Source organism: Limulus polyphemus, unplaced genomic scaffold (genome assembly GCF_000517525.1).
Source record: "Limulus polyphemus unplaced genomic scaffold, Limulus_polyphemus-2.1.2 Scaffold3297, whole genome shotgun sequence".
Classification (NCBI taxonomy): Eukaryota; Metazoa; Arthropoda; class Merostomata; order Xiphosura; family Limulidae; genus Limulus; species Limulus polyphemus.
Window position 1 is genome coordinate 80,862 of NW_013668907.1, and position 19,978 is coordinate 100,839.

The 19,978-nt window shown below is 34.1% G+C and overlaps 1 protein-coding gene across 5 annotated transcripts in view; it reads right to left on the reverse strand.

The window, feature by feature from the left end:
- Window positions 1-833: 833 nt before the first annotated feature.
- LOC106469093 (UDP-glucuronic acid decarboxylase 1-like) overlaps window positions 834-19,978 on the reverse strand; it is a 49,394-nt gene continuing 30,249 nt past the window's right edge. For all 5 annotated transcript variants that reach the window (XM_013929548.2, XM_022397505.1, XM_022397503.1 and 2 more), the window contains exons 5-10: window positions 17,985-18,089; window positions 15,858-16,039; window positions 10,841-10,960; window positions 10,201-10,363; window positions 8,473-8,576; window positions 834-1,203 (exon numbers count right to left, since the gene is read on the reverse strand). In XM_013929548.2, the coding sequence (XP_013785002.1) occupies window positions 1,132-1,203; window positions 8,473-8,576; window positions 10,201-10,363; window positions 10,841-10,960; window positions 15,858-16,039; window positions 17,985-18,089 (746 nt within the window). In that variant the 3' untranslated portion in view covers window positions 834-1,131. The remainder of the gene's footprint in view (window positions 1,204-8,472; window positions 8,577-10,200; window positions 10,364-10,840; window positions 10,961-15,857; window positions 16,040-17,984; window positions 18,090-19,978) is intronic.

Sequence of the window (19,978 nt, forward strand, 5' to 3'; positions counted from 1 at the left end):
GTCAGGACCTAGTACAAAACACCAAAGTAAACCGCCGATTTAACGACTTCACAACTCTTCAAATAAATCACTTGTTTATTTTCAAGGGCTAACAAAAGTGTACTTATGTTAAACATTACTCGTTTATTTTCAAGGGCTAACAAAAGTGTAGACTTGTTAGACTTGAATTACACTAGAATATTAATTACTTTCAAAAAGTTATTCAAGGAAATAAAATGCCTTGAGAAATCTCAAATTACACAAGACATTTCGCTTTTTATTATACGGGGTGGGGAAAAAATGGCTATACAGTTAAAACAACAAATAACACACGATATGAAAAAGATACAAAATTAAAAACATTTTTCATTCAGGCCAATCTTATGACCTCCAAAAAATTGACTCTACATGTTTCAACTTCATCATCAGGAGTGAAATTGCAAGACATAATAATGCTATATTTACACTTTTTTAACCTAGTCATGTGACCTATGTGGGGGTATTATTTCTGCATAATACTTAAAGGAGGTTCCTCCACTTTCTTACACAGATATTCGTGGGACCTTCGTCTATATTTAATAATTCATTATCTTTTTTTATTATTTTAACATAACATTATACACAAGTGTCAAGAAACAATACTTGACTAGACAGTTGTTTCATTTAGAACATTTCTTACGTCTTAGTCTGAAACAAACAATAACTAAATTGATTTCAGTCTTCTTTGTAACATTTTCTTTAGTACTATAGAACTAAATGTATACCAACTTTTGTTTCACATGTATATTTGTATGTGTCTCAGTGTCTGTATACACATACCATGTCTTTTGATTATATAAAAAACCAAAACATGGTTAATTATAAACTTTATTTCCAACTTTTAAAACAACATCATCCAGAAATCCTCCACTTAAAACAACTTTTTCACAGCCATTTGTGATTTACAACGAAATTTAAAAATACAACTCATAGATTCACTGAAAACAGTAATTTGTATTAAATGACAAACATTATTTCACAGAACAAAATAAGATTTATAAGTACTGATTCCATTAATTTTTGAAATATAAGATTTCTTTAAACCAAATCATGTTTGTTGTTTCTTTCATTAATGGCTACCCAATTCCTCAACCATGTGCACAAGTCAAGTCTTTAATTTTTTGACATTTCAACTTCTTTCCTAAAATAGTCCACAGTCTTTCTTAAGCCTTCTTGTATTGTCACCTAGAAACAAGATAATTTCACTTGGTTAATATCTAAACCTCATCCAGCTGTCAATGTTTAATGAAAGAATTAACCCTCACCAAGATTAATCTCAAAAACAAGACTGAAAGTACAAAAGTACAGAATTGTGACTGCAAGTTAGCAACCAATTTTTTCAGAGTTATTGACCTAATAAAGATAAAAATATGTTCATTGACAACATGACATTGCAATTCTCATTAGTGAAGTGTATAAAGTCGAAGAAATTACGTTTTAGATTAGAAATAGTTTTCCAAAATATTTTTCTACATATTGAACTTATTGGATGGTTGCATTGACCACAGCATTTGATATATATCGGGGGCTAACTAGAAATAGGCTAAACAGATGGATTTTTTAATGATATGTTTATATTTCAGCAGGTTTAGCTATAATATTGTAACTAAAGTCAAATACCCTTAGAATTATGACAAAGAAATTTCAGTTTTTCCTTCTTTCTAATCATAAGTATATTTTGTTTAAATATACAGTTGTATAATGCTTCCAGGATTAAACTATGAGATGCCAGGTAAATCTCATATTTACTATTCAATATTTAAACAATTCTATAACAGTTCACTAATCAAGTTTACATAAAAACTTAAATTTTTTGTTATAATTCATGCTCTTGAATAAACTGAAGAGTACCAGATATGTACTTCATCCCAGGTAGCACCACCCATTGCAACACACTGTGGGTAAAACCCGTTTTTTTTGTTTGTACCAAACACCCTCTTTTCATGCAAAGAAGGGAGCATAACAAAATGAGGAAACCTTTAAAGCACTAAGTGCAATATTAAACTAAATTATATTTAGTTTACAAGGTAGTTTTACAAAAACATTCCACATTTAAAATGACTGTACATTAAAAGCTACTTGTTTTAAGGGAACTTGGAATATTTGGTTGACACAGGTGTAGATCTTTACTTATGTTTCAGTTCATTGTGGATTGTGGTGAGTATGAACAATAAGAACAGCCTGGCACTCATGTATGTTGATAAAGTCCTGAATTACCCTTGATAACTCCTGTGAAAGAAATGTTTCTAGGCATACGTTAGTGTCCTAGAACCACTTGACGAGACTAAAGAACATCCATTACAAGTCCAGTGAGTGTTCAGTCAATCCTCCCTTTTTAAGAAGAGTATCAAACAGTTAAGCATTAAGGGGTGGGCATTATCTTTCATTAAGCTTAGTTAATTTCAGGACCATTTGCACCACTAGCATATAATACTACAAAAAGCTGTAGGATATGGTTCCTATGAAGCAGGATATTAGTAGTTACTAGACAACCCGTTGGGTCACCAACTATTCAGATGTTATTCATAATTCAAGCTAATTTCAATATTGCACCAAAATGAAAGTTTATTTTGAGATAATTTAATTAAATATTTCAATCCATTCGTTTTATTCATAATTCAAGAAAAAATATTTGATTGTTGGTCGGGAGTAAAAGGAACAACCATTTCATTTTTCAAAAATGTGAAGTCAGAGTTTTCAGGTATTGTGACGAATTAGTTCATTATGTTGTTGTCTTTCCTATTAAACTTTCTACAAATAAGAAACAGTAACACTTTATTTTTTCTTCGAATTACCTACCATAACCAAGGCACATTATTGATAAATTCTTCAAGATCTTGTTTTTGTCATCTTAGCCTTTTAATGAAGATGAGAACATTGACAGGGAAATAAATTTGAATGAAGAAGTTTCATAAAAAGTGCAAGCAATAGTGTGATGTAAAATTACTCATGCTAGAAATTTTCATAAAAGTGACTCGAAAACGGCGCTAACTTGATAACCCGTGGCCCAATTTCAACTAAACTTGTTTTATTCTGTTTCTATTCTCATTTCTCATATTCTATTCATATTATCATATTTTGCACTGTTTTTGCTGTATTCAATTACAGACAAGCATACAAACAATCTCAGAGTTTTAGTAGTATATAGATTAATCCTTCTTCATTTAACATTAGTCTCATCTAATTTCAAGGTTGGCCTCTTGGGTATTCTATATTAGTCAAGAATTTTGTACACTTGGGTGACTGGTCCTGACAGAACCCTAAAGAGCAAGCATATTCAGTGATGTACTTCATACCAGATAGCATCACCCACTGCAGCCCAAAACTACATCCATCAATGTTTATTCCTGACAACACTAAACATTCCATCATTACCAAATGCATCACATTACTATATGGAATTGGTAGAAATTATTTCTATATTAATCTACACGGGCTGCAGGTAATGATTTTTATACCCTTTTTTTCCCTACTGTGTTTGTTGTCTAAAAAATAATTTATGTAACTTTCCAATATGAAGTTGAGAAAACCAAAAACATATTCACTAGATTAAGATGCCACAAAAACCACTGTAATTTACTTGGTTTTTAACTAACTTATAAATCGGTTTAAAAATTCCATTACTTCTTGGATCAATGTCTTTGGTCCAAACTCACGGAGTTCAAACAGCAAACTATTGACTTTTATGGCTAAAAAAATCAGACTTATTTATGATTTATGTAGTGTACAATTTACTCTTTCTATTGATTATCAGAGAAAATTATAAACATCTTTTGAAAGACAGGATGTAGTAGGCGGGTGTGGCATGTAAGTTTGACATTCTAGTTTACATCTCAGTAAAAGCAAGAAGCTTGGAGGATAAAAGTTTACCTTTATGGCTTATGAATATCTATAATGTAAATTTGTAATTTGTTACAAAGTCAGAAGATCATATAGGGGTAGAATCTCTGAACAGAATACAAAAAGTCTATCCACCTTTAGGTTGGCTTTTTGTGGTGGCTAGAGTGGCCTAAAAGATGACCTTCAAAAAACAATCTGAAAGCCAAATCCAGTAAATAAAACAAGAATTATGTTAAAGCTTCCCCTCCACCAGAACTTCCCAAAATGTTCTGTCACCCATGTGATGTGACAAGTTCTATTTGAAGGAAGGACAATGAAGGTTTCTGGAATCCTATATCCACAAATGGTCAGAACATCAGAAGATTAGCAGCAACTAATAAATGACTTAATCAGCATTTTAGCTACATACAGAGAGAGACAGATATAACTGTATTAGCTTTTCTAACAATCTGAGATTGTCTAAGGGTAAGAATAATACAGTTCATTACTGTACACATCTTGCTTTCTCAAGCTTTTAACTAAATACAGAAACCTGTAATGAAATTTTGAAAATCTCATGAATAAAGAAAATGAATGTTGAGGAAATATCAAGTAAAATCTGTAAACTTGTGAACAGTTCAATATTACCAAATATTACATATTCTAAGTCAAAACAGTTGAAAACTCTGGTACTTTGTCTTCTGTTTGTCTAAAATGAATCAGTAATTTGTTGTTTAGTTTTGCTCAGATTATTCACAAACCTACAAATATTTTGATTATTTTAAATATACCAAATTGAACATATCCCACCACCACCAATGAAACACTGGTTACATCATGTTTTTCACAGTACAGTACACTATCCTGCACTTGAAAATGCTTATACAAGTGTTGAAAGTTGTGCGCTCACTATGTTTTTGCTGATCTCAGAAGGACTTAATTCACCTTACTGCATAGTAATTAGCAACCAAACTCGATGTAAGTTTTCCAGCAGCTCCTCCAAAAGTTACATTCACCACTATCTATATAATTTATTTTAATTGATGTCAGGATCTGAGTATTTAACAAATGGACAAAGCTCCATCATCTGGCAAGACAATCAATTTACATTACTGTAATAATAATAATAATAATAATAAATTAAAAATAAAAAAAAAAAGAAAAGAAAGAAAGAAAGAAGACATTTCTGCAAAAGTTGTAATACAATGTACAATCTGCCTTCCAGGCTCTCCAAGTAGTGGCAACAGTTTTTGACAAATACTACAACTACAAGTGGGTTTTAATTATACAGTATCAATGTACATTGGTTGACATGCTTCAGTCCATCCAAAATGGAAAATCAGCTTTAATCAGAACATACAATTATAACATTGTCTTGAAGAAACTGGCCAAAACATATCCATAATATGAGGCAAAACCTAAAAGGCTATAAACTTTTTTTTTTGTCACAGGTTCAGTCTAGTTTTTAAACACTGCCATTTTCACAGAATAAATGGGCCTTCACACCTACTAAGAAACTACATACTAGTATTCATAAGTGCACACTTTCCTAGCTCCAAATTTAAACCTGCCTTTATTACTCATTAAAACACCATTTTCAAGCACTCAATAACAGACTGAAATGTGTGGCCAAACACACTAGAATATTATTCACACATGAGGAATCTTTACCATTGCTGCTTCTTCAATGTAAGTTCTATCAGCTTCTCAAACGTTCTGGATGCATTACATACCCAAGCTGAATGGCACCATACAAAAATTACAAAAGTCATCTTGAGTGCTACACATTTCTACAAATAGATAACTGCCAATCACAACACTAAAATACCTCATACTTTTATCAAAATTACTAGCTAACATGGCCAAGCACCTTCTTGTGGTTGTATTACTTCATCCTGAAACATCTGCTCCATTTCTTTACTGGTAACATCTTCGGTCTTCCAAGAAAAAATTTTCATAGCAGTTGATTTATCAGGTGTGTATCTCTTGTGTCTCTATGAAGATGTATGACTGGTGTTCCACCCAGTCAGCTATCTGATCTACAAACACAGTGGAAGATTTCACCAGCCATCTATTGAGTTAAACTCTCTGTTCCAACCAAAACTGCATAGTAATAAGGCATCTGTTCTTGAACATAGTACAGTTGATGTAACAGTAGAAATAAAGCTTGTTCAGATACTTTTGCATCACTTACTGGCTGGAATTATAGACCTGCAGCAAAAGTTAACGAGCAGTCAAAGTCTTGAAGAAGTGTATTATATGAGTATATGTAGAAGAGAGAATTATAGTATCTCCAACTTGGGTTTTATAGAGTTCTACCAACTCAGACTTGTGTTTTGCTACTGTCTGCTTCAGTGATGGATCTTGTGTGTGAAAAACACAACTTTCTGTCTAGAAACAAATGTGCATCGATTAAGAAGTTCTCTCTCCAAGTCCCACTTGGTTTATATATATGGACAGATGGTTATTCACCTTATGTACCAATGCCAAAACCAAAATAAGAGATGACTTTCATTCTGCCAGTAACAGTCAGTATAAGACAGAATAAATCCAGTATCCATCAATGAAGTGATAGCTTCATTGGAGTGTCTGATAAACTACGAAGTGCAACAGAATTCTGGAAGCACCATCAAAAACTCAACCACACATTCGAGCACCTTCACATGTATGTAACAAATTACGTTCAGTCCACACTGCAGGAGAATACCTTTTTTCTCTTTCCTGTAGCATGACAATTTTGTTTACAATGTTCAAGTAGCTTTGTCCCCGAGTGCCAGCTATTGCAACCTAACTGAAACAGTGGTAGCACTAATGTGTTAACAAGACCTAGGTATCCACGACTGCTCACCAGGAACATCCTAGTTATAATTTGAAATGATAGTACTAGCAGCAGAGGACCTATGGGTTAAGGATTTCATATTTTTCAGAGATAGTGGTACCTCAGAAGCATTTTCTGACCAAGGTTGAGCAACTGCAAGTACAATTTCTGGCTTTTTACCTCTCAAGCAGCTTGTTTGAAGTAACTGTCTCATACTGTGTTGCAAAAGAAATGACATCTTATGCAACTTAATGAAACTGATCACTGGTATCCTAAAATTTATGAAAGTTAACATTTTCCTAAACTGAAAATGTATCTCCGACAGATAACTCCTCTCACAAAAAGCTTTCTTGACCTATACTGCCCTCTATCGGTGCCAATCTTCACTCGCCTTGATACTTCCACTTACCCTCATATATGTTAACATGAAATAACTGCATACTAACATTCATATGATTATGCAGCAACCCTCTACCAATAGGAGTGCAACACTACATCTATTGTAACTAGCATCCTCTCTAATCTTGCAGCCGTTAACCACTCTTCAATTGGCAGTCTTACTGAATAGACATGTTTTCACTCACGGTTTTGATTAACTTATCCATAAGTTTTTATTTTCTTAATTTTTCTACTTCAATTACATTGTTATTTACTGTTTGTGTTCTCATTCATGGAGAGTTACAAGTTATTTTCTCTCCTCATTCAATTTCGAGAGTTATGCACTTGGAGTTTCAGGTGGAAACGACTACAACTGCTGTTACCGTTGCAGCAGATTTACCGACCACATCCACTGGGTCGGAACCATGATTCTCGGCCCATGAAGTGACGGATCTGGTCCATCATGCAGCATTCAAAACAAACTGATGATTGACCAGTCATACCTGCTCAGGGTTTCAGTGATCGGGAAGACATAGATTTGGACAACTTTATTCCCCCCTCCTGAATATATCTCTCATTTGCATGTCATTTTGGGGGGCTTGCCCAGCCTCCTTCCCCTTATATGGAATGGATTAACCAGGTATGTTATGTTCTTCTCTTCTGTTTCCTATGGTTCCACCCCTGCCCTTCTCAGGAACAAGCCTTTAGGTCATTATTTAGTGTTTCCTCCTTCCACGGATATTGGAGTTCATGCAAGTTGTTTTAGGAACATTTGTGTCTGGGATCAGTATGCCTCGACCCCCACGTACTATGGATGATCATACTTTTGCTTAGCATCGTTCCACCTTCCCTTATCTTGATTCACAGTGTTTGGTGTCACATCTCCTTTTGTAGGGATTGGACCCCGATACTTCGATTACATTTTCCCAACAATATTGGAGGGCAGTGTAAGTCGAGAAAGCTTTTTGTGAGTAGAGATAAGATATCATATTGAAAAAACAACATGTATGTTGATAGACTAGTGATACATAAACCTCTTTAAATAACACTAAAAATTATTCTAGTCATTTGCAGGTTGGATACCTTTTGTGGATAACTTTTTTACTAGTTAAAGCAGATATATATTTTTTACAACTTTTATAGTTTTAATGATTAATACCTTCCTCTATTTGAAAATAAACTAAGGAATAATAGTTTAAAGTTGAACATCTTATGAACCTATAGCTACAAAAATTAGAGAAAGGTATGGTGTAACAAAAATAATAATAAATGCAATTAAAAAAATTCTGTCTTTTTAAGAAACTCATTGTATGCTAAATTCATGAATCATTATAAATAAAAATATTTTTGACTTTTTTATATGTTTTACATTTAGCAAAAAATACAATCCTTTTATTCTAATCCTGAAAATAAAAAATCTAAGCACACAATAAAATTACCTTGGGACTCCAATTTAAATAATTATTGGCACGAGTGATGTCAGGCTTCCTTTTCTGTGGGTCATCTTCAAGGCCTTCTTTGAAAACTATAGGACTAGAGCTCCCTTAAAAATTATATAACAGAAGACACTCTATAAAATTTCAATATTAACTTTTGAACAAAAAAACAAATAAACTTTAGTACCATATGACATCATTCAAAGTCTTCAAGTTACAGTATACTGGTTATAAATCGAATAAAATACTTTCAAAGATGCTTTAAAATGTTTATCTTTATCAACCAATGTAGAAATATTTACTTATGAGTCCTAATGAGCTAATGTAAATATCTTTCTTGAATAAAAGCAAGGTATTAAGGCTCCAGACACATTGCTTGATCAATAAATAGCATGTAAAATTCATGATGTTAGAAAAACACGTAGGTTCAAGTGGGAATCCTGTGAAGAAGAAAGGTCCACCTTTCGAAAGCGCTCGGGTTATGGGGTTTTTATTCATTTCTAGCATGGAACATAATATTATCAAACATACTTCAGTAAACTCCATCCAAAAATTTAGCAGATGCCAATATGTTTTACTGCAATCTTATGCATAATGTACAAATAAAAAGAAAAAAATATATGAAGACAAGTAATTTCAGTCATGAAACAGGATGATATTATTGTTGAATTATTACTTTCTTAATACTTTTATTGTCTCTAATTTTCTTCACTCAAAAGTAATCTTAAGAAGCAATTATTTAAATAAAATGTAGTCACAACTTAGAGATTAATCTTCTTCTGACATAAATATATGTATGAATATAAGTTTCAAATGGACAGCAACTACCTGCTGTAGAAAACTACAAATTTAGAGGACGACATTTTGAAAGTCTTCCGCCTTTTGTTTGTGTGTGGTGTAGTTTGGTCTTTATACTGTTCTAGTGGATTGTGGAGAGCGTGTTATGATTGGTTGGTTAAAACACGTTTCTGATTGGAGGAGAGACTTCCTGTAGCCTCAACCACAGTTTACTCACCTCTAATCCTGAATCTCTGTTGAGTGAAGGTTTTATTGTGTTAATGTAAAATGATTCTTTAATTTTTCTTGTCTTCCAAAATTTGTCTGTGTCAATGATTCTAGCTTTTTCCCAGTTTATGTTGTGTCCAGTTGACATGGCATGTTCTGCAATGGCTGAAGTTTGTAGTTTTCTACAACAGGTAGTTGCTGTCCATTTAAAACTTAGATTAATGAATACTCTGCCTAAACAACCTATCAAAGATAAATATATGTAGTTTTTTCCTGAACAAAGTATTATGAATTATTCAGACTGTAAATATACTGTACATTAATCTATAAATATCCTATGAATAAACACAATGTGATGACGTATTTCGAAATCTGTTTAACTACGTTATAACTTTTTTCTGGTTTGTTTGTTTATGTTAAGCACAAAGCTACACAATGGGCTATATATCTGCTATGCCCACCACAGGCATAAAACCCAGTTTTTAGCCTCATAAGCCTTCAGACTTACCCCCGAGCCATTGTGGGGCACTTTTTGGGGGGGAAAGGGTTAATGAAAAATTTATCTTCATACACATTTTACAGAAGACCATAAAAATTTCAGTTGATTAAATGTTTGTTAGTTCAATTAGTTAAAAAAAATACTCTCATCACAAATTAAATAAAAAAACAAATTATCTAAGTCAAAAGCACATGTATTTTGAACAAAACTTAAACAGAAGATCTTACCAACAAAATCTTTTATCAGAGTAGCAAATTCTTCAATAGTATATTCATCAGGATTTCCCAAATTGATAGGTTGTGAATAATTTCCATTCATTAAAGCAACAAGTCCTTCCACAAGATCAGAGACATATTGAAAGGCCCGAGTCTGTTTTCCTGAGCCATAAATCTGAAGAAAAACATTCTTATGATTTTTTTTCTATTATGAAAATTGCTCAAGTACCTGGTAACATCATAAATACTTTGGCTAAAATATACTCAATTCACTTCATTAATTCTGCTCTTTTATATCAGAGTAAATGATGTATAATATACTCTAGAAACTATAAAAGTTTAAAATTACTCTGATATTATTTTAGTTTTTGTTTCTTCAATATTAGAAAAAATTCATAAGATCTTATAAAATCCTACTCCTTGAATATGACACCTAGTGTCAAATAAATCTGTCAAAATCTGCTGGAAATTATATATAACAAATTATTTTATTAAAAGAATATTTGATGATGTACTCAAATTAAATCATTGGTATTTGGATATTAAATGCTGTAGCACAATTAAAAGTTAATTATGTACCTAAGCAGTAATGTCACTAATACATATAAAAAAATATACATATACATTTGATCTCTTGATCAACAAAACATACCGTTATTGGAACATTTTCTAAGGCTTGAATAATAAAATTGCTGACTACACGTCCATCGTTAATGTGCATTCGAGGGCCATAGGTGTTAAAGATCCGTGCTACTCTTATATCAACGTTTTCCTGTGTTACAAGCAAAAATTAAACCCATAACACATTTTGCTAAAAAATTCAATTAAAAAATAAAAGATTTTACAGATGAGGAAAATAAATCTTTTGTAAAAGTAAAAAACTTGTAAAATAAAACCATATATTTTATATAATGTTTTAGCTGTTTTTCCTCTACATATTTTTAATTCTCAACTTAATATTGCTTATTGCTAATATATATATATATATATATATATATCTTTGTTTGTTTCTTTCTTTCACTGTAATTAAGCACAAAGTTACACAATGGACTTTCAGTGCTGTGTGCCTACCACGGATATCAAAGCTTGATTTTTAACGTTATAAGTTCACAGACATACTACTGAGCCACTAGAGGGCTATGTATATTACTTCGATCATATTATCTTGCAATTTGACATTTCAGACAGCAATTAATAGAGGTATAAAAATACTCCTGTTCTGTGTGTCAGCTAAAAGAAAATTTTAAGGCAGTTTTTTTCCTTATTTTAATCTTTAAATAAGTAGCTTGTTTTTATTCTGCTCACCGCTGGTGGAGTCCACATATAATATATTACATCATATTTTACAATTCTATAACTTTACCTGTAACATGCTGAATACAAAGAACTGACCAAAAAAAATTACTGGGATTAACTGCAATATTGATGGTATTTTTTTTTATTTTTGTCTTTGTGGGCTCTCATTATTAGGGACTCTGTAGCCAACAACGTCCTGAACACACGAGTAATTAGATGCATAAAAGTTTAGAGAAATAGGTTTAAAAAATTGGTGGGGTCCATTTCTTGGATTAAACAAGGAAAGACATGAATTCACCAATTAAATTAGTTTAGTTCAAGCCACTTAATATCTAATAAAAGAGATTTAGTATTTGTTTTATCTCACAATATTAACAAATGACCAGCAAAATTTAGATTTAAAAAGAAACAGAAAAAGCATTGTTCCCTTACATCTCTGGCTTTAAAGAGCAACTGAAGTGTTTTATGAATAAATTTAATATTATGAGGCAATATTCAAAATCATCAACACCCTAGGAAAAGTATTACAAATAAGAAAACAAAGATGAGGGTGATACAATAAAGAAATGTTACCTACTATGTTCTATACATATCTGGTAGAGAATATGTCTATAAAGGAACATCACAGAGACAAACACATTAACAGGAAAGTAAGACCTACATTGTCCAGATCAGTATGAAGATGATATTAAACCTAGATGTAGCTTCAAAAAAAGATGATGACCAAGGAAATCACTATAATTAAAATCAACTGTAGACTTCATGTAGAGCTGAAGATAATACTTTCTAACATTGAAAATGTATTCCCGATAGGTACTCATCACACTCATAGCTATCTCAACCTTCATTTGCCTTTTAGGCATTGGTAAACTTTTTAAAAGCTCATCAGTCTTTTATACCCCTATATTTTTGCTCCATTGTAGCAACATCTGCTGATCATGTGACTGCCCTCCACCAATTCCATTGTTCCCTCTATACTAGTGCAGGTAGTTCCCTTTACCCTTGCTGCACAATCCTCATATTTGAGAACTGACATATACAAACCCGAAAACACCGACAAATCAGTGGGGAGGAAAGGTGGGAAGTGGGTGAGAAGAGGTAAGTACTTATCGGAAATACATTTTCAGTGTTAGAAAATCTTAACTTCCGAAATGGTACTACCTCTTCTCCCCCATAGCTAGAATCCCACATTCGAAAGGTTGAGAGGCTGGTGAAGGTGTGAAAACAAATAATCAAGTGAAGAGCAACCACTATAAAAAAAACAAAAACAGGTGTGCCACAAATAAAATACGAGGCACACCTGTGGGGTATAGCACTACTTCTGGAACAGGTATGCTCTTCACCCAGTAAAGAAGATAAGACACATAGAGCCAGGCAAAAACACTCGGGGAAGCCCCTTGGTATACATTGGATTATGTAAAGTGTGGTCCATCTGGACAGAAAACATCCAGTGGAAGCATCTTGCATAATAGATTTCATGCCATATTGTGTGTATAATATGCTGCATAATGATGATACACCTCTTCTCATCGAGTGAGTACATATGGCTATGAGATAGTGTTATTGTACAAAACCAACTTGTGAGGAAACCTCCACTGTCCTCTACTCCAGCAACTGGGAACCAGAAGTGGCAAGGGAGGGGATTGCTTTGGGGGGTCTGGAGGAATTACCCACCAGAGACAGTGCAATGGGTGTCTGTGTTTCCCTATTCTGAAAAGCATAAAGACCTGGATTGTAAGAACCACGGGTAAGTAGGGATGGGATATAAAATTCAGCATACCTGACCAGGCAACACCCACCATCAGGTGGCATTTTGAAATATGATGTACAAGCAATGATAAAAGAGAAATGAAAAGTAATAATATGATGACTTACCTCAGTCACAGGCAAACAAATGTGTGTAGAATCACCACAGGAGGAAAATGATATGTGTCCAAGGAAGACATAGCAAAGTTGTGCAGAGAAAGAATGATGAATGTTTAGGGAATTGTCCATATACTAGCCTGAAAAGTCCCCTCCAAACGCTGGCGGAGTCAAACAGCTAGAGACTGAGTTATATGACAAATTACGTGTGAAGAAACAATATGTAGAAAGCGACCTGCTAGGGACACATTCAAATATGCCAGGTGTGGGAGTTGATAAACCCAACCCATGAGATAAGAGAAATATCAGGGGAAGCAGGAATGCCATGGAACAATGAGACAGAAACAAAAACAACGAAAGGAGACAGTACGAGCCAAACAACACAGCAGGAAATGAACTGGACAAAGGAGATGATCCAGAAATGAATGGGAAAAGGAAGGGAAGAGAAGAGAAGGCAAAACAACCTACCTGGTCAGCCAAGAACCAGGGAAGGAAATGTCAGATTTGGATAATGAAAAACATACAAGAAATTATAAAAGATGTCATAAAAATTGGAATGACAAAGACAACATGCAAGGAGGGGGAGGATTGAGGTCGTAAGAGAAATAAATATCTTCCAAGGAACAAATTGTAAAGGATTCAAAGGAGAACCATGCAAGATAGGAAGAACAATATGGAGATCCCAATCTGGCAGGACAAAGGAAACATGTTGAATGGACCAGATGAAAGAAATAGAACAGCCCGGAAAAGAGAAACTTTCTGGAAGAGTTCGACAGGGCAGCTCTATAAAGAGCAACAACTGAAACAGAAAAACCCTGAACAAACAACCAGATGAAGAACCAGGACAGATGAGGAACAGAAGTACAGAAAGGATGGAAGCCCTGGGAAAAAGACCAAAGACTGAAGCATGACTTAAGACCCTGGTACAAAGAGAAAGGGCAAAAGGTGTAGGCAATGAAAGATGTGACATGAGGGGTGAATCCCTGAGCTGAGGTACAGTACCGGACAAACAATACATAGAAAGATAGAGTATGTTGATGAAAGGTTGGAAAAACAACTGATCGTGGTGGACAGAGAAAGGTGCTGGGTCAGTTGCTCCATGAAGGGCCAGAGCAGAGGGAACTATGTTGGAGCTGGCCAATCCAGAGAAACCAAAAGAACACAGAAAGGAGGGGGTCTAGATAAAGTAAAAGACCCAGAAGAGGAGGAGTCTGAACAGAGGGTAGGCAAATAGGGTCGAGCCCCCTGAGCTGATGCACATGACTGGACAAAAGTCAACTCTGAAAGAAGGAGTATAGAGATGTTTCTAAGAAAAACATCAAATCAGGGATGACTGAGGAGCAGACAGGACAGAGAAAAGGATAAGGTGCATTGCTCCAGTAAGGGCCAAAGCAGAGGGAACCACATCTGAGTGGTCAATATAGAAGAATCAGCAGAGCTCAACAAAGTTTGGTCTGGATAAAGGAAAAGGCCCAGAAGATGAGTCAAATCAGAGGGGTAGACATATAGGTGAATACCCTTCCAATTTTGACCAAAAGCATCTATCTCCACAGCTGAAGGGTGAGGAACTAAAACTAAAAGGAAGAAGGTGTGGTGTACCAATGAATGGAAAACACATACAAATATGCAATGTTCTCTGTTGAGACCCCCCCTCCCTCCAGAAAAACGTGAGGATGAAGAGACCACTCTGTGGAGAACCTGGTGGGAACACATAAGAGATTGACCACAATAATCAGAACTCTGGGAACATGACCCACCAGAATAGTCACATCAAGGTCACTGGCCCAATACACAAAATTCAGTGTCTGACCAGACAGAGATTCGTACATGGTTCCACCTGTCTAGGTGATAAAGCTGACGATAATGGAACTGCAGAAAGAACCAAAACCACTCTCTCCTGCAGGAAAGGATACAGAGCTCAATGAACTACCAAGGTACCAGAATGTGGATATGGAGAGTAACCTCCTCGATTGACCACTGACACAAAAACTCAGGGGAATCAAGGAAAATGCAATGGTCCAAGGGATCATGAGGGAAGTTCCACTGGTCGAGAAGTATCCAATGTATGTCTGACTCAAAGGAACGAGCACTTTCAAAGAAGACCTCATCCCAAAAGAGAGAGAACCTCATGGACATAGAGAGAAAGAGAAGGGATGACACAAAGACTACAAACTTGCAGATGTTTTGCATATTGAAAATGTTTTATTTTGTACAAGACTTCCCAAATGAACATTACAATTGAAGAGAAAATATAAAATTAGGTTTAAAAGTTTGGATATTTTTAATTGATTTATACAAAACAAATATTAATGAAATTTATATCAGAAAAAATCTAAAGCTGAATATTTCACTTACAGCTAGAAGAAAAATAAAAAATAAATTTCATTATAAAACAAATAATATATAATAAATAGATATACAGCTGCATGGAACATCTTCAACAACTACAGATCCATAAACAGTTATCAAAAATAAGAAACTATGACCAACTAATACTATGAAACCAATACCTTTCTTGCATAAGCATAACAGAGGGCTTCAGCTGCACGTTTCCCTTCATCGTAACAACCTCTTGGACCAATTGGATTGACATGGCCCCAGTAATATTCTGATTGAGGATGAATCTCAGGATCTCCATAAATTTCTGATGTAGAGGCTACTAACAGTCTAGCTATTACTCTCTTTGCTAAGCCTAAAATTAATGAATGAATCTATAACAGCATCATTATGCTGTGATAGTGTTGATTTAACACTCAAAAGTACAAAATGAAAGTTTTAAAAAGTGGAGAATGGAATGCACAAACTTTTAGTGAAGAAAACTGCAAAATTACATTTCCAATGGCTTACAAGTTTAATATGAGAACAATTTCATAGTATTTGCCAAATGAGATCATTATATCAACTAATGCGTCTATCATTTAGAATATCAATTATAAGTAGATATTTGTACTCTCACACTGTGAGTCTTAATACAACTTAAAGGAATCTCAAAACTCTTGTAATTATAGGTTAATTTTTTAATTTTTATTATTTTAAAAATGCAGTGTTTATACTTATATTTAAGCCTTTCTTCATAACATTCTCTCTTGACACCATTATTAATCATGTGAATGCCACGTTTTATCATACATTCTATTATACTGTTACTGTTTGAAACTGTTCTTTCTAAACTTCTGACTGAATATGAAAACTACTCACTTAATAACAAATGGGTTTCTTTGTAGTTAAAATATTGTGAACTAAATGTTTGAGGTTTTAATGCTGATGATGGAATTTGAAGCAATTCCGAAGCATCAGATGTTTCTTAGTGTTACCATGTTTTATATATCTATTATAAAACTTCATTTTTCATTTGATGAATCAGTTGCAAATACTCTGGCACATCAGTATGGATACTGTGGATTACGTTTGTATTGTACACTTGAAAAGCTTGATCTCAAATTTATGGAGGTCAGTTTTTAACATGTACAAACCAAAAAGTTATTCCAAAATTCCTGAACTTAAAGGCAAATAACCAAAATCTCCAAGGCTCTTTTGCTTATCATTGCTGTATAAGAAAGCTAACTGTAGAAGAATTGAAAACAAATATCATCAGAAAAAAACAGCTAACAAACCAACATACTACAGCCAGTCTTGAACTTAAGAAGAAAATTCTGTGGATCAACTAACATCATCTCAACAACCTGATTTAAAATATGAGCCTGAAAACCATCACCAGACTTGAAAACAACCAAAATGTCAAGCTTAACAAACTACTTTCAGTGAAAACATCTCTTGGCATAAATCAAACAATGTAAGAATGCTCTACCAAATAGTGTAGATTTTTATCTATCTACCCATAAACTTAGTTTCTCAAATTACTTATTTTCCATTTGAATGTATCTACAAAACTCTGAAATCCTTTCCTAGTTTTAACAAAGATAACACACCAAATATAGAATGTCTCATCAAAGTAAATTTGAAAATGTGGCATTGTCCTCCATCTATAACTCCAACCCCCTTAAAAAAACCTTCTTCTATTACACGTGTTGAGTTCTCCTTAAAAAATTTACCACTAACAGAAAGTTATATGACCAGATAAATGTGCATGTGTCATCATTTTAACACGTTCACTGCTGATGATGTACATGTTTGACTTGTTTGTGTGTGTTCATAATGTCCATGTGCATCATAAATATAGAAATATAAGCACGAAATGTTTTAGATTTGTTATTATTACTATAGTTTAAATTCAAAACACAAAGATACTGAACTAAAACTTTTATCAATACTTGACACAGATGATGCCAAGCATTGTAGCAATTAACATGTTAAACAGATCTGATTATGTCTCCAAAATGGAAAACATTTTAAATGGCAGAACAAACTTCTGAATGAATATGAAAACTACTCGCTCAATAGCAATTGTTTTTTGTAGTTAAAATATTGTGAACTAACTTCTTGAGGTTTTAATGCTGATGATAGAATTTGAAGCAATTTTGAAACATCCGTAATGCAAGTTGTTTTTGGTATTACAGTGTTTTTAATATTTTTATAAAACTTCCATTTTTCAACTGATGAATCAGTTGCAAGGCTCTATTCATAATGAAAAAAAAAAAGATTTAAAATCTTTAAGAAGGAAAAGGAAATTAACTTACCAAGCATATTCATTGTACCTAAAGTGTTGGTTTTAATTGTTTTTATTGGATTCAGCATATAATGTTGAGGAGAGGCAGGTGAAGCTAGATGATAAATTTGGTCCACTGGATAAAATAAAGAAATCAGAATTAAAACATATAGCTTACTTCAACTGATTGGAGACAAAATTCCTTAACTGACTTTTGAACTAAGCCTCTCTTCGCAGTACTATTATATTGTCATGAGATACCAAAATTATGTAGCCCAAAAGAGATGTTGATGTCAATGTGTTGATATACAAAACACATCTCAAAATGTTTTTCTTTAATACCACATAATTCTGCTTTTAATTCTTTCACAAAGGGCTTCATTAAGTCTTTCTTTCATGCTACAACTACATCGATGTGTAGTTAATAACAGAATGACATGCATACATTCCACCAGAATTTATCTGAATGCATTATATCATTCAGAGGTTTTCAGTACATTGTATAAAATGCGAGAAAAATTAGTTCTATACTTAAACATTTCATTACTGGATCTAAAAATTTCAAGAATGTTAACATTTTCTAACATTTAAAATGTATTTATGATAGATATTTACCTCCAACACCAAAAGATAGCTTGACCTTGATTTGCCCTTTAAGCATTGCTAAAATTTTGAACAGCACACCAGACTTTTATACCCCTTTATTTCTTGCATCATTGCAGCAATGTGCTGATCATGTGACTACCCTCAACCAATCATACCTCACCATCAATACTAGCACAGGTAGTTCCCTCTACCATTGTAGCACAATGGGAAGTGGGTGAGATGAGGTAAGTACCTATCGAAAATTGTTAACTTCTGAAACGGTACTACCTACTCTCACCCAAAGCTAGAATCCCACATTGAAAACGTGGAGGGACCAATGAAGGCACAAAACAAGTGGTGAACAACCACCATGAAAAAAATTGCTGTGAATAGGTAAAATAGGAGGCACACCTGTGGAGTATAGCACTACTTCTGGAACAGGTACACTCTTTGCCCAGTAAAGAAGAAAGGAAGACACACAGGGTGGATTCACACAGAATACATGGTTGGGGCTAGAGGACTGTATATGAATAGGCCAAGTGCGGTCCACCCGGCAGAAAACATCCAGAAGTACCTTAGGATACGACATATTATGCCAAGTGTGTGGTCCAAGGACAAAAACAACATGGAAGCTCCTTGCATAAGTTTATAAGATTAACAATTGCAGCCTGCCTGGGCATAAAACATCCAGGGGAAGCACCTTGGATTTATATCAAGATAGCCAAGTGTGGTCAGCATGGGCAAAACATCTGGGGGAAGCACCATGGTATACATTAGATTATGTCAAATGTGGTTCATCCAGTGGAAGTGCCTTGCATATTCTTTTTTGTTCCATATTTTGTACATAATATATAGAGAGAACAATAAGTGTGGGCTAATCAGGCAGAAAACATCCAGTGAAAGTGCCCTGCATTAATAGTGTATGTCATGATCAACAAGTGCAGTCAACCCAAGCAAAAAACATCTGGGAGAAGCACCATGGATTGAGAATATTATGATAGTGTATAATATTAAGCATAACGACAGCCCTCTTCTCACCAAATGGGTACCTATGACTATGAAATTTGTTTAATTGTACAAATCCCACTCATGAAGAAACCTCCATGGTCCACCACTCCAGCAACTGGGAACTGGAAGTGGTAAGGACCCCCTTGCTCCACTAGAAGAAAGAGAGGGGGGGTTATGCATTCGGGGGTCTGGAGGAATGACACACCAGAGACAGTGCAGTGGGCATCTGCATTTCCTTATTCCGATAAGCAGAAAGACCTGGATTGTAAGAATCACAGGTCATTAGGGATGGGCAAAAATTCCTATCTGCTTTACTCATAAAGTCCATGAGTGAAGGTTCTCAGTATATATATATATATATAGTAGTTAAAATAGTGATACATAATAATATAGATACACCAACAACTACAGCGTATCTTAACAAAACTGACT